Here is a 16425-nt window from a genome sequence, read left to right on the forward strand (position 1 = left end):
GATATTTATATTTGATATATTGATATTTATACATAAATTAGTCTTATAATATTATATTTTAATTTTAAAAAAATTATACAAAAATATATTTATAAATTTTAAATAAATATTCGATTTAAGTATTATTTAAAAATATGTAATTTATAAAAAAAATATTTATTTTTAATTATTTTAACGGATTCGGATCCGGATATCCGCGGGTAATGTAATATCAAGACGAATATCCGGATTTCAAATATCCGGAAGCCACGAATCCGGATCCGAATATTAAATTAACGAATCCAACGGATCCGGATCCGGGTACCCTAAATTTCCCGGATATCTGGATCCGTCCCAGGCCTACACATCATATTGGTTAGCCGTAGAATTTGGTCTGTAGAATTTTCTATTTATCTATATGTAATACTTTTTCTGTTTCTTAAAGAGTGTCATTTTAGTTTTTTTTTCTTGTTACATAAAAAGTGTCGTTTTAGATTTTTTTTATTTTTTATTTTGGGTGAAATTTCAAATTTATTGATCACTCAAAAGACATTTACAAGTAAATGAATGTTAAAGAATTGCTAAAGCCTACTAGGAAAAAAAAATTGACTCCAAGAAACTGCTAAATGCCATTAATCTCAAACCATCTACTCATAAGACCACCTAACTTATGATCCCCTGCATATTTAAGAGATGAGATCCTGTTCCTTATCGCTTTATCCGTCAGTTTTATCACCTGCTCCAGTGTCTGAGGCCCTTTGTGATGTCGTCTAGCATTCCGCTCTCTCCATATGTGGTATATAGTCGCCTGAAACAGAAGACACACAAGAACTTTGTCCACTCTAGTAAAGCGCCTTGTCTGAAGCATCATCAGATTATCATTCCAATCAGGGTTGATTCCAGGACCAATCAATCTGCTAGCCAGTTTGTCCCACAGTGTGTATGAGTACGGACAGCCAAAAAATAGATGATTGCGCGTCTTATCATTCTCACCACATAGAACACACTCCTGATGAAGACCCCATGCTCGCATTCGATCGCCAGTAGCAAGTCTGTTCAGAACTGCCAACCAGGTTATGAATGCAAACCTCGGTACCCCCTGAGCTAACCAAATGCTGGTGCTCCATTTAACTTCATCTCGTTTATGTCGAATCTGATGCCACGTCTTAATAGCAGAGAAGCTATCGTGATAATCATCTTCTGAGTGCCGCCAAAGGATCACATCCTCACCAAGCTCAAGTGCAGGAACTGGTACGTCATGTATTATCGTATGCAAGTTGTGATAGTGTCTACTCCGCTGGTCTCTTACGTTCCACTGGGAGTTTGAGACTGCTTCACATACCCGCGCTTTCCGTCTAAGGCCAAGATAGCGTGTACCAACAGCTCCAGTAATGTCGATTATTTTCCCCACATGAAACCAGCCATCGAACCAGAAAAAAGCCCTTCTTCCATTGCCTATCTCAAACCTAAAGAACTGATAAGCCAGGGGGGCGCAACTGCAGTAGTTTCCGCCATATCCAAGATCCGTTCGAATCATCTCTAACATCCCAAAAGGAGCTTTCTTGCAAGAGGTAATGTTGTATCCAAGAAACCCACAAAGAATCTGATAGCGTAAACAACCTCCAAATCAGGTTTAAAGCAAACACTTTTGTAGAATCCCTTAACCGTCTTAACCCAAGTCCACCTTCCGATTTAGGGTAGCAGAGATCCTCCCATTTAACCTTTGCCTTATGCGTTTTAGATTTACAATGCAGTTTTTACTTAATTTCAGCTAAATAAACTTATTTATCTCAAATATTATTGGTCAATTAGACGTAATTAATGAAAACATAAATACATTTCAATCATTTTCTGAATATGTGTGAAAAATGTCTAAGTGACACTTATGATGAAACGGAGGGAGTAGCAGTTTTACAGAAAAATATATGTGTACATTAATATTCTTTTTTTAATTACTACTATAATTCTTTAGAAAATAAGATTTTTAATATTAAAATAATACTTTTAGAGTTATTTTTTATTTTTTGAAATAACTTTAAAAGCTAATATTAAAACATAATTGGTTAGTTTATATTTGTAGAAAAACAATTATAGCTAAAGATACTAGTTACATTTCAATCAAATAAATCAGTAGATCTGTACATATATGTATATATTTTTGGAACATATATGTGTGTATATATTTGTTTTAAAATCAAATTTTTAGATTTATTTGTATTATGATACTTTATTTAATAAATAGAGAACTAAAATATAGAGTATTAACAAAGAACATTATAGATTTGTTATTCATATTGCTATGCATAAAATGGTATTTATAATGTGTTGTAAAAAATATATTTATAACGGAATGAAAAAGATTATAAATTAATATAGAACATTCTTCTTTAAAGAAAAGAGAGAACATCGTAGATATGCTGCAGTCCTTGCGAAATGAAATGTGTATGGTATGCACGACCAAACGTGTGAATGAAAGGCCGCTTATTCTTTAAAACTGGTTCAGCAGAATATGAGCCTAGGCATGCTCCAAGCTGCTGGGGACATTTTATAATAAATAGGTCAAATGTTCTGACGAAATTTGATGTAAACCTGTAGTGACATGACACTTTCGCTGGAAGACTTTTCTCATAGTGCAATGCTGTGAGGGAAAGGCGTTACATCACGATTCAATGCTTTATTTCTGTGTAGGATTTTGCCATAAGAACGTTGATTTTGTTTGATTGAGTGTCAACCACACCATAGTTGGTACATATGGAAAATTGCAATTGCCAGAGAGCTAACAAATACATAAATTGTATCTTTTACACGGAGTTCATCACATGTATGATCGAAACAGTAACGACGTTAGACGAGATATTAGACTTTCAAGTATTATTATACAATAACTTCTGTTAACTTATAGGCTGTAACTGTTTTTTTATATGGAATATGATGAATAATAGGAATGATTGTTTGTGGAATAGAAATAAATGAAATAATGGATGAAGTGGAATATTTTTTTTTCACGATAAGATACAAAGATAAATCTTAGTACGAATCGGCGAAAGCTGAGTTGCGAATGTCGATCCAGTGTCGCATACACGTGTTAACATATGAGAAAACACGCTTCCTTGTTCGAGCTTGTTTTGCCAGGAAGTCTGCTTTGGTGTTACTGGATCTGCTCTTGTAGGCCACTTGTCCATCTTGGTAGGATGTCTATAAAGTTTTAAACTCGTTAAGTTCAGCTGCAAAGGCCGGCCAGTCTTCAGCCGTAGCGATCATTTTGACTAGCTCTTGAGAGTCAGTAACAAAATAATTGCAGTAACACTGATGGCGAAGTAAACATTTCAAAGCTCATATCAAACGTAGTTCAGTATGAAGCGGTGAGATTTGTCTATGACAGCCTTGGAGCCCTAGGATATCTATTGAGCCGTCTTGTAACTGTAGGATCCATCCTACTCCACTCGTGGTTTCATCATTTTTCCACGATTCGTCCACCCTACATATGAATGTAAGTACCTCAGTCCATGGTGCTTTCGCCTGGATCGATCACTTCATTGGCCAAAAACCATGCATTACATTCACGTATCGCCAAAGCAATTGTGTCCATAGGTGAAAATTCACGTTCATTAAACAGTTTTCATTCCGGGCTTTCCATATATATCAAATAATCCAAGGGAAGACCCTGGTTAATTCCTCCATAGTTCCACCCGTATTGGATCTTGAAAAGAGGTAATCCATGTTGGTATAGAGATTTTCTGATGGGAAGACTCCCGGAGCCGAAGGAACCGTAGAGAGGGCCCAGCATTGCATAGCGGGAGGGCATGTAAAAATCGTATGGTTAATCGTTTCCTCAGCATAGCCACATCTTGGGCAGCTAGGATCATTCCTAATGTGTCTTTTGAAAAGGTTTTCATTGACTGAAATTGCCCCCGATAGGATCTGCCACATAAAATGGCAGATTTTTTTCCGGTTTTGACTTTCCAAATTTTTTCCTTGAGCGGGTTGAGGGAAGGTAGATGGTTCCTAAATTCAGTATCCTCATCTGGTTTTGATCTTGCAAGCATGTAGCCTGACTTGACCGAGTATTTCCTAGAAGTGGTTAGGTTCCAGCAATATCCATCCCGACTGGGATTTCTATTGAGATTTAAGCTTCGAACCAACGGTATGTCGTTGGGGTGGAGAAATTTCCTGAGTTTAGAATTGTCCCACTATTTTTTCACAGGATCGATTAGGTCAGACACTCTCGGGTTCGGATCATAACCAAGTGTTATCGTAGGAGGCATGGCGGTCTCATCCGGTATCCACGGGTCTTGCCAAACCAGTGTATATTCCCCTGTTCCTATTGTTCGTCTAAGACCTTTAGTGACAAGATCTTTTGCAGCCATAATGCTTCTCCAGCCATAGGATGGTCTTGAAGCTTTTGGTGCTTTGAAAGAATGTGAATTTCTAAAATACCTCCCTTTAAGGACTCTGGTAAGTAAAGAATTTGGGTTGTGTTCCAATCGCCAAAATTGTTTAGCTAATAAATCTATATTAAATTCTTCGAACGATCGGAACCCAATCCTCCTTCCTTTTTGGATGAAGTGGAATAAAAACTGAGATTTATAATGAAATAATGAATTCCATGCATTCTATTGATTCACAAAGATTTTAACTCCTAAATAAAAGAAATAAATTTTACAAATGATTTATTTTTTTTGTTTTATTCCAAAAATGAAATATGTAGAATTGGTTTAAACAACTTTTTAGTGTGACTGGTAAATATTTTTTTAGAATTCAGTGGAATGATGCATTCCAAAACAATTTATTCTAAAAATGATATTTCAGTTACAGTCGTAGTATCGTAAACCTATGGAATTGTGCAGCCTAATTTTGATAGGAGATACAATCCACATATGAACTTTTTCTCCAAATATACAAATGATCTCAGCAATGGGACATATATCCGTGTGATCATGTATAATAAAATGCCTTTAAACTCTTTAACAAATAAAATGCCTTTAAACTCAAGTTGATTAGCAGCCTAAAACTCGTATGCCACAATACCACCATCGTATAGTATATAGTATATACAATAACTACAACTAATGCTTTTTATGATAGGGTTCCTAACAATTTATAAAACATAATAATAGTCTTAAAATTTAGAAAACAATTTAATCATTTAGAAATGTTATTTAAAATATGTTCGAATGATTTTAAAGAGAGACAAGCAAACACCTAGGCCCCTGTTTCTAAACTAGCTGAATCTCATACACTCACATAAAGAAGTTCTGCATATCCTCTCTAATAATGTAATTAAGGGCAAAGGAGACACAGTTGCTAGAAAACCATACTCTCTTGTTTTTTACTGTGCAATTCTAGATTGTTGTGTTCCTCATTGGTTTGTTCTGATAGTTGAGAAGGAGAAACGAATCTTTTATCTTGATTGTTTGATGAAAAATATATTTTTAACTAACCAAAATGCTTAATGAGTGTGAAGAGTTTTTTTTTTGGGGGGGGGTATTATTTGAATAATTTAGTAAGGAATGTAATTTTGTTGGGGGTTTGTCTATCTCTTCAATCCGTTTTTTATAGGAATGATTCTTGAGAACAACTATTACTCATCATTATAAGTAATGAAATGTTCTTAAGATTATATTCACACATACATGATTTTTATAGAGAGTGAACAAACTGCATATATATAATATAATATATCTACTACAAAACACAAACGAACACAATATTTATAGAGAGAGTTACATGATGGGTTACTTTGTCATGGACCTTTAACATATTTAGGTACTTTACATTTGAGGTGTACTATTTTACTTACTTTTGATTTTTCACTTCCATAAATACCTTTCTCGTGAACGAATTTTTACTAAATGTTACGTTTACTTTTCAACCAAATCTCACAGTCTGTTCAAGTTTAAAGTATGAAAGCGACCATACTTGTATTATTCCTCTGCTTGCAATAAATTATTAGGTTTATTAATAAATATGAGATATGTTGTGAACCATCAGATTAAGTTATTTTAAAACGAATCGGATGGTTGGTGTTACATCAAGTAGAAACCTACTATCTAAAAGTGATAACTTAGATGAAGTAATTGCTGGCTTTCTTTCTCGTTGGGAAAGAACACAATATCTGTTCAGTGAAGGTGTGCTAAGGATTCGAAACCTAGATTCAACATAAACTGGTATCTCTAAGTAATTGTGCTATTGGTCTCTGACTATTCCTTGCTCGGTGTGCAGGTCCGCATGGTCAAGAGATGGAAAGTGTGGTTGGGCGAGTTGTGGTCAGCGGACATGTTTGCAGCGGAGGCTGGCCAGGAGAGTTGTGTTGTGTAGAAGTGTGGTTGGGTGAAGTGTGGGTGGGAGAATCGTGGTCGGGTGAAAAATGTATCGGGTATGCGGAGGGCTGACACACTGGGTTGTATGCAGTGATAGGATGATCGCTGGTGATGATTTCGTCTGGGTGGTCAAGCAAGATGTGGTCGGTGGTTAGTAGGCTAGACCAAGGGTTGTTTGAAAACTGCTCAGCGTTGAACTAGCTGCTAAGTGGAGAAGTAGGTTCGATATCCTGAATTGAGTTCTTGATGTGGTCAGGGTTTTCTGGGTGAGTAGAAGTGGTATCCTGCAAACAATACATCGTATCTTGACGAAAACTTTCTCCGGTTTCTGCATAACCATAGAAGGAGATCTAGTTGTCAACAATAGCCATAATCATGGGATGAGGAAATTAAAATCAAGTAAGAGTGGTCATACTCTTCATTATGATTTATATAATCAACGATTAACACCGGTGAAACATTGACAGGAGATTGTGTTTTCGTCGAGAAGGAGGAGGTGGCTGCCTTCGCAATTCCGCTAGAACAATAAAATGAAGGGGATCTAGGTCAGAGAATGAGATGTTGGGTCACGATAAAAGAAAAATAAAGAGAAAGAAAAGGTAACTAAATAATTTCTAGTTTCGGGGGTAAATAAGACAATAGCACATAAGAAAGTATATCACATGGAGAAAGTATGTTAGAATGTTATGGAGAAAAGATAAAGTATGCTAGAGCGTAAATTTTTCATATTCATACGCAGTAAGTATACATGCCTTATCACCACTACCTTATTTATATAACACCCATATGTATCAAAAGCCGAGAGTAGCAAAGTTGAAGAACATATCCGACACAAGTTACCACTTTGGGGTTCATTTTGGTTTCTTATGTGTGTCTGTTTGGGACCTAAGCTGCCATGTGGAAGTGGACCGGGATTAGAAAAACCTTCTCTGTAATCTGGGTTAGGGTTCCAAAACCCGTAATCGCCATATAACTTTGACAAAAAGCTCATGGATTTCACCTTATAGGAAGATTCCAAATCTTGGGATGGAGACTTGTTAGTCGATATAGTGGGTTTTGCCATGACGGTAGAGATGATGACAATAGCAAAGGTAGTTATGAGAAACATAGACATGCTAGAAACACGAGGAACCATCATCAAGACTCCTAGGATGTGCGATGTTCCTGCCTTTTTTGGGCTATTTAAAACCAGATTGGATAGCGGATTACAGCCCATGTCTTCTTTTAATATCATACAGTTAACTTGTTTTGTATCAAAGGTATAATGTAATGAAGAGAGGGCTTTTCAGGAGTCAATAGCTGGTTTGGTTATCACGTCATATGTACACTTGGCAAAGCAATCGCGTCGGTTATTAAACTCTTCGAAGTGACTTAGGGATAGATTTGTTTTCACGTTCTTTTTTCTAGTTTGTCTGGAAAATAGAACTCAGCCACGCATGACTCATCACTTGCGATGGACCCAACCAATGCTGAAACCTAAATATTTAACGCATATAATTCATCAGTTGCGAAAGACCCAACTAAAGACCGGGTTGGATTTTTTTCTTTAACTCATCATCTATTTGAAATATCCATCCTTTCATATTGTCTTTGAACACATCAGTCAACAATCCTAGTGGTTGGTGATCCAACAGCAAGTAGACTAACCAAAGCTCTATAGTTCAATTTTTGCATGGTACCAAACTACCAACCCGCAGGGATGGCATCAATAATCGGTGTTACCGCGGTCAGTTTGGTACTGGGCTGGATTTTATACTATGGCAAACCAGCTTGGATTCATATAAAGGTCAATTCTCATCTCGTCAAACCTGGGAACAAATCAGAACACATTCGCCAAATTGCCTCATGGTTCCGTTTGCTTTTGGTTTTGACAAGCGGTACTTTCATATATAGCTGTTCGGCCTGATATGAAGGATCGGCTAGCAACAAGGGAGTCATTCTCAAAATTGTCTCCTTTGCGGAAAACCTAATTAAAGAGACGTGTGGTCATCTTTTTCTGCATGTGGATCCTAAAACCTACATTAGAAATTTGATAATGTTTGCTTTTAAAATTAGGGTAAAAAAACTTGCAAACAATAATATCCTTATAACATTAATGTAATTAGATTCAGTAGACGAAAATGGACTATATATTAATGTCAAAGAGTTTACAAGTTTTTATGAACAAGAATGAGACTAAAACTAATGAAGAACAAGGTGTAAACGAGGTCGAAGTGTTTAGGCAGTAAGAGCTCGAGGTCATAGATGTGTATGTGTAAGCTGGAATGTGTGTCCCTCCTCTCATGTTCTCCACTCCTTTTATCTCGTTCCGAACTTTCGATATCTCCTCTTTTTGATAACTTTTAAAAAAAACTTCTCATCTTGATAACTTGATTGCAGAAATCTCTTGGGATTTCTCCTGACTTGGTCGAGATCGAGCTCGAAGTTCACTGTCGACCTCGAGCTTGCTTGTTACTTGTCTTCGGCCCATGAGTTTGTGTCGAGTTGTAACCATTCTTTGGCTGGAGTGACTGCTAGATTAGGAACCAACACTGCCTTTTCTCTTATATAGTTTGGTAGAACCTCTTTGGCAAGGTCTTGTGTATCACCATGACGCCGAGACTGGTTAGACACGCTCCGCTACCTCATGACTTGATCTTTCCCAGTCCGGGCAAGCGATTATGTTCTCACAAATTGACTTTTCAATGGCAGTCTGCGATTTTTGGAAAGAGAGAAATGAGGGGTGACGTCATAAAGAATATCACCACTACATTCCACTTATTGGGTGTCATCAATAAGAATCTTCGTGATCGCGCGTATACAAGCCTTGAGCGTGTCATCGAATACAATATACATACTGTACGTATGTCCTAGGAAAAAATGCAGTAGAGGTCAAGAAAGAGATTTAAACTACTTTAACATATATAAAACAGACACATGAAAATTTATCTCTAGCTTCGACTCATTTCATACATGTTATTTAGATCGCAAGCAAGAGTAATATATATTTATTTAATAAGAGATTAAGATGTTAGAATATATATTGATGTTGCAAGTATATTTGATTGTTATAGGAAAGCTGTAGCAAAATGATCTCACTTTTCTTATACCAAAAACTAGGTGATAACCCGCGCCCTGCGCGGAGCGAGAAATTTTTTAAAGTATTATAACTTTTAATATGTAAACATAATAAAAGTTAAAGTCATAGTAAGAAAAATATATGTAAGAAAGTACGGATTATAGCTAAGAATTTAAGTATGTCAATATAAATTTATATGCGATGGACTTTAAAATTAAATTGTATATTTGTTTGCATGCGGGTAAATTATAAATATAATATTAAATGAAACATAAACAATAGTCTAATAAAATATAAAAGAAACAATGTATAAGAAAACAAAAGAAAATGAAAAATAGAGACAAAATAACTGTTGTCAATAATGCCTTCAGAAGTCTTCGTTTGCAATCCTATTATGAGCAATAGCAAAGAGATCATCTTGAGAAATTAAAAACATTATTTAACAAAATATGTGAATGCATGTATTACCTCAATCGTAAAACATCAATTTCTGGAACACCAGTGGGGTCGAAGACAATTTTGGAAAACCCATCAATGTTAGTAACCTTCTTAAGTGGGCCTTATTATGAAATATGAAAAATATTAGCAAAATATACATATAATATCAGCATTTCATAATCTATTGTATATACAATAAATACAATAGATTACTTTGTCCCCAATTAATTTGCCAACACTGTAAAACACATAATACTATGTCTGTAATTCCTCACCACGAGTCTATTTCTGAAACCGATATTAATGATGGAAAATTGATACCGTATATACCACTTGCCTGTTTTATAAATTGCGTGATGCCTGGACGTGAAATAGGTAAGAAAAATCACTCTTGGTTTATTTGTTGCAAGATTAGATATGAACATTCGTACAGGTTATGATATGAACTTTCGTGCAGGTTAAAATAATCAATTCAAACCGTAAAGAACTTAGTTGTAGCACGTTTAAAGAATCAAATACTGTACTCAAGCGTAAATGACTTACCACATGATCATCGCCTCACAATCAAACCGTATTTTGTTGCCTTATTTAAATGAAACACTTCCAAATTTTCGAACATACCATAAAGTCTCTCTGAGGAAGGAGTTAATATGCTGCCTTAGTTAAATCTCCGTTTTTTTTTTTTTGGAATCTGAATTTAATCAAGCATTAATGACTTACCACAAACATAATCCGAAAGTTATTTTTGAAATCCGAAAACCATATAGTATAATATAATGACCAGTGGCATTTGTTTGTAATTATTCTAGTTGAGAAAGGGTTTTTAAAAAAAGTTGGTGAGAATGCATGTGGTGATGACACCTAGGAAATGGCACTCATGTAATAAACACATGAGGCCAAGGTTTATTTTTATCAATGCTCCTCCTTTAATAAGAAAGGGATTTTAGACTTTTAAACCTAGATAGTATATTAAAAATTCAAAAAAGTTATTCATCCATAGACCCACATTTATATACACGGTGGCGCATCATTATCACGATTTAAATAAAAAAACATTTGGACCACGTACTATTCCGAATCGGATATGTACTTACGTCATACGCGTTAAATGTTTTTTTTTTCTAGTCAGAACATTTTAACTTTTTAAGGTTAATGGTTCAGAGAGGGGACAAAGGAGTGGGTTTATACATGAATGAAACATCACCATTGTGATAAAGGAATATTAACAAGTCATAAACTTAGAAGTATAACGTAACCATTGGGGAAAAATACAAAGGATGAGACTTTGGATATTCTCTGGTGGTCAAGATGGGAACAATTGAGACATTTGGATCAGAATGTCTCCCTCGTTGACTAAATCTCATTATTAATTTTGACCAAATCTCATTTACTAGGCGCGTACTATAAATCTCAAGCTAAAATCATTTATAAATCACAACACATGTCAAAATTATCATGATTTCTGAAACTAACTTATGGATGGTTCTTTTTGTAAACATCATTTTCCTGTTATAGAACATTGACATTAAAGCATTAATACTCTAGAATAGAGTAAATTTGGAAGCTTGACCAGAAAATATTCAAACATAGCATTCACAAAATTTTCCTATAAAATAACTTTCTCTATTCATTTAATTCTTTTTAAAAATCAGGCTATAAGATTAATGTATTTTATGTATTTGATTTGATTTTTAAAAATAAATAAAAGTTTTTGAAAATATTAATAAGAATAATAATAATTTAAATGAAGGTGTACAGAACAATATATCCGAACAACTATCTTATGGAGCTAACAATCATAAAAATATAATATCACTAGTTTATTTGTGAACATAAATCATAGCCCTGCCACTAAAGAAAAAATAAAACATTCGCTTATGGCATCATATTATATAAACAAATTAGTGAATTCCAAAATTATTTTTCCATTTTATATAGTTTTATATGCAACTCCTTCTAAAAATTCTGCTTTTTATTCAACTTATATTTAATTAGAGAAATGTGCTATTTTATTTATAGGAACTAGACTTATTTTTTTCTTACGTATTGTTGTTGAAATAAATGAATAATTAGACATTTGTGAACTAAACTAAAATTTTTGTAGTTTAAAAAATAGGTTTGAACTTGTGGATTATATTATTTTTGTTTAGGACATCCAAAACGGTTGTCAGGGATGATATATAATGGTAACCAAAAGAATGATGAGGAATACTATATTCCTTAATATTCTTTAAAAAAAATTATCATTTATGAGGCATAATTTTTCTTTTTCATTTTCTCTCGTTACTGTGTTTGTAGAAAATTATAAAATAAATTTTTTTTATTAGTTTTGATAAGAATCATTACTAAAATTTTATTTCTACCCATTTTTTTATCTGTTCTCAATATTCATATGATGGTTACCGTTACTTTCATAGTGTAAAACTGGTAAAATAAATAAAACGCGCAAGAATTTAAAATTAAATAATGTAAAATATGGTGTAAAGCGAAAATTCTGGTAATTATACAAAATTATGTAATGAAAAGAAATCTGAATCTCAAATAGACGTTTCGACCAAAAAAATTCTTCAAAGGATCAAGGATGTCGAAAAAAAAAAGACGTCAAAGATGCCATTGAAAATCTCACACCAGATCCACGACAGTCAAAAGCGGGTTTTTAAGTATCATTGGTCTCGATGCTCATCAGACGTCTATCAAATATCAAAACTACAACGGGTCGAACTCCACCAGCAACTTTGGTTACGCTATATCCAAAACCCATAACCATGAATAAATATTCCAGAATAATATGTATTTTAGTGACTTAATAATTGACTAGACTATGGTGGTGGCCTTAAAGTTATATAATACTAGGTGATTTTTCCGTGCTCATCTGTGGATATAATATTTAGAAAGTAAATACATTATAATAATTTATGAATATTTTGTTTTTAATTTTAGTTATTCTGTTATTTATGTTTTATTAATATGCATAGTTTATTTAAATAATATTTTGTTATTTTAGTTAGACGTATAATTTTAGATATAAAATATCTCATTATCATTTGGATATATTAGATAACATTTACTTTTTTTTATTCAACTATAATATTTTTTATACAGATTTAAATTTTGATTTTTTTAATTTTTTTCCATGTAGTTTCATTCTGGTCTTAGATTTGTAAATATATTTTAGTAAGAATATGCATAATTTAATATATGTTGTTTTGAAAATCAAATGGTAAAAGTAAACTAAAGTGTTGATCAATTCAAAATTATATAAATAAATATAACAATGATAGTCTTTTGAAACCTTATGCATATATATATATATAAAAGTTACACAAAATACTTAATTGCAATATTTGGATAATATATTTATATTATTAGTTGAGAATTCATATTTATTTAGTAATATGTTAAGTCGTTATATAATTTATATGTATAAAATATTACTATAAATAAAAATATATTATTTGTATATAAAATTCAGATTGGTCTAGTTACTCATTTTGTGGGTATATTGTGTTACATATATTTTAGCAAATTATAGTATAATTATTTTTAATCTAATTCAACCAAATCGTATTAACGCTATTCATTATATTAGTTTGGTTCTTTATTATAGATGTGTAAATATATTTTTGATTTCTTATTAATTTGGTATATGTTAATTTTCAAAAATAAAGTGATGATATGTACAAAACTGCAAAAAAAAAACATAACTGATATATTTTAAAAAAGGAAGATTATTTCTTTACTTTAATATTAAATTTATTTTTCTAAGCTTTATTTTTTATGAAATCACATCATATATATAAAATATTTTTTTAAAAAATTTATAAATATTTTTTTATCATATATGTTATTTGAAAAATATAAAAGGGAACTTAAATAAAAAAAATTATTCACTCAAGACATCTTTTTATGTTGTAATAATTTGAAAAATAGATTGATTAAAATAAAATGCTTAATACCTTTAAAATATATATTATGTTGTTTAAGATTATCTTTTAAGAGAGAATATTATTTCTTTACTTTAAAATCAAGATTATTTTGTAATTTTTTTTTTTTATGAATTACAATATGTATAAAAGATATTTTCGTTGTTAAAATTTTGAAAATTTCTTTATACATAGGTGATCTGAAAAAAAAAGAAAACTAAATCAAAAGAAAAATAAAACAAAATAAAAAATATATTTAATAATGATAATTATATATATTTAATTTATTAAATGTATCATCGTAATCAACCACCATGAAAATTAACATGAATGCGACACGAAGGAAACCGACTTCTCAAATAATATTATAGAGATATATACAATATATTTAAAAATTAAACCTAAAATTAGCATTACTTAAGCATATCACTTATTTTTAATTTTTAAAAATAATTAGAAAATTTTGTTATGTATTTCAAAGTTAAAAATTTTCTCGCATGGCATCTGGCATATAAAGAGTACAATTAAGAATTAAGAAGATTTAGCAATTATAAATAAATATATATATATATATATATATTAATTATAATTAAGAATAATAAGATAAGCAATTGTATATATTATTTATTTTTTGAAATATACTATATTTATTCTGATATTGTATAAGTTTATCTAATATATTGTTGATTTGATTAGCTTATTTGATTAGAATATGATTATCTTCTTATTAATATATTTAGAGAAAATTTTCGTAAATTGCTATCTAATTTTCCATCTCTTTAGTTATATTTTTCTATAAAATATTAAAGGTGTTTAAATCATTATAATAATTACTTCAATATTTTATTAGCTTAGCACATATTATTATACGCTATTATTACCTTATTATATGTAAATGTAAATTCGAAGGGTGCTTAGATGAAAGGCAATTGATTTCATGTACTGTAAATCATATACTTAGACAATTATTATAGAAAAATATTTTTAAACCATAATGTCATTTATAAATGGTGGATGACAATACTGTGGTCTTATGTTTAGGGAGACTACAGTGTTAAATCCAGAATTCTGTAAAAAGTGATTTTTAAACAAAACCCAAATTAAGATAAGCTACAGTGTTTCAATTTCTTATCAATGTAGTAAAACTGAAATTAGTAGACAATATTCCATCTGTTCCGGAATACAAAATATTTAATTTTTTTTTATGTTCTAGTATATAAGATGCTTTTATATTTATAGGTAATTTTAAGGTTATCAAAAATTGTATAGTTTATCAAATTTAATAGTTTTATTTTGTAATTAATTTATAATTTATAATTTTAGTGATATTTTATAAGTAAAAAGTAACTTTTTTAATAAATGTGTTTTTGTGTAAAATGTCTTATATTTAAGAACGGATGGAGTATTATTATATCGGGTTATGAAGTTACAAATTAAATTAGACTTAATTTCAATAAACCAAAATATAATATATCTTTTGGCAATAAATAAAATATATCTATAGGAAAATAAAAATTATAACTGATTTGGCAGTTGTGTCTATTTGTTGTTTATCAATAGAGGAAGAAAATATAGAAAGTGATGTGCGCCGCAGCAAAACGACACGTACCAAAGTAAACGCGTGGTCTTCTCTCTGACTTATGCCCGCACGAAATTTATTAGAAAAAGCCATTATAAGTAGTCAAACAATTAAAGACATTTAAAGAAAAGAATCCGTAAAAATAGCAAAAAGACCAAAAAACAAGATGCCACGAAATTGCTAATAATTACGAAATACTACAACTTCTTCAGACTCCTCATAACTTGTCTGTATAAATACGAACACTCTCTTCTCATAAACTCCACAAAAACAAGTTCTCGTACTTTGCTTAACAAAAAAAAAAGAGTCTTTTTGTTTTGTCTAAATGGCGCCGACAGTAAAAACGGCGGCCGTTAAAACCAACGTCGGCGAAAAGAAAGAGCACCATTACCGAGGAGTGAGAAAGAGGCCATGGGGTCGTTACGCCGCGGAGATCAGAGATCCGGTGAAGAAGGTTCGAGTCTGGCTCGGCTCTTTCGACACTGCCGAAGAGGCGGCTCGTGCCTACGACAAAGCCAATCTCAATTTTCGCGGCGCAAAAGCCAAAACCAATTTTGCTTATCCTGACTTCGTCCACGACGAGAGTGCGAGCCAAAGCAGGACCGTCGTATCATCGACGACGACGATGAGCGATCTCAATCTTGAAACCAGGTTCCCTTTCCCGAAGGTTCAGGTCAAGTCCGGGATGTTCTTTATCGAGACGTCAAGGAGCGAATCGGAAGGATCGTCTGTGGTGATGGATCGTAGTCCAGAGAGACCATCACGCCTCCCCTTGGATTTCGATCTCAATTTCCCTCCAATGCCTGAGACCTAATTCTTATTAATTGGATATCATTATGAACATGGGATTTTATAACTTTCAGATGAATTAAATGTTCTTAAATCCAAATCTAAAGATGTCGTATCTTCTTATTCATAAATGTTAGTGCCAAAAATCTTCTTCTTTTTTTGTCAGCAGAGAGTTAAAAAAGTATTTGTGTTCTCATGATCTGCTGTTGTTTATCATTAATTGCATATCTTTTGTATTTTCTGATCAACATAAATAAAACTTTGTTTTGTCATATCATTCAATCTTTTGCAAGAACACATATTAAGTAGTTATCTCTAATTTATTAGAAATTAGAAAAA

The 16425-nt window shown here is 32.2% G+C and overlaps 2 protein-coding genes across 2 annotated transcripts; one reads left to right on the forward strand and one right to left on the reverse strand.

Moving 5' to 3' along the window:
* Positions 1 to 601: 601 nt before the first annotated feature.
* LOC117127796 lies at positions 602 to 4346 on the reverse strand. The gene is made up of 2 exons (XM_033278467.1): positions 4182 to 4346; positions 602 to 1582 (listed from the first exon to the last, which is right to left on the reverse strand). The coding sequence occupies exons 1-2, from the start codon at positions 4344 to 4346 to the stop codon at positions 602 to 604; spliced, it is 1146 nt and encodes a 381-aa protein (XP_033134358.1).
* A 9302-nt stretch (positions 4347 to 13648) lies between these two features.
* LOC103838958 (ethylene-responsive transcription factor 11) lies at positions 13649 to 16360 on the forward strand. The gene has a single exon (XM_033279522.1). The coding sequence runs from the start codon at positions 15623 to 15625 to the stop codon at positions 16109 to 16111; it is 489 nt and encodes a 162-aa protein (XP_033135413.1). The 5' UTR covers positions 13649 to 15622; the 3' UTR covers positions 16112 to 16360.
* Positions 16361 to 16425: the final 65 nt, after the last annotated feature.

This window comes from Brassica rapa, chromosome A09, assembly GCF_000309985.2.
Source record: "Brassica rapa cultivar Chiifu-401-42 chromosome A09, CAAS_Brap_v3.01, whole genome shotgun sequence".
NCBI lineage: Eukaryota > Viridiplantae > Streptophyta > Magnoliopsida > Brassicales > Brassicaceae > Brassica > Brassica rapa.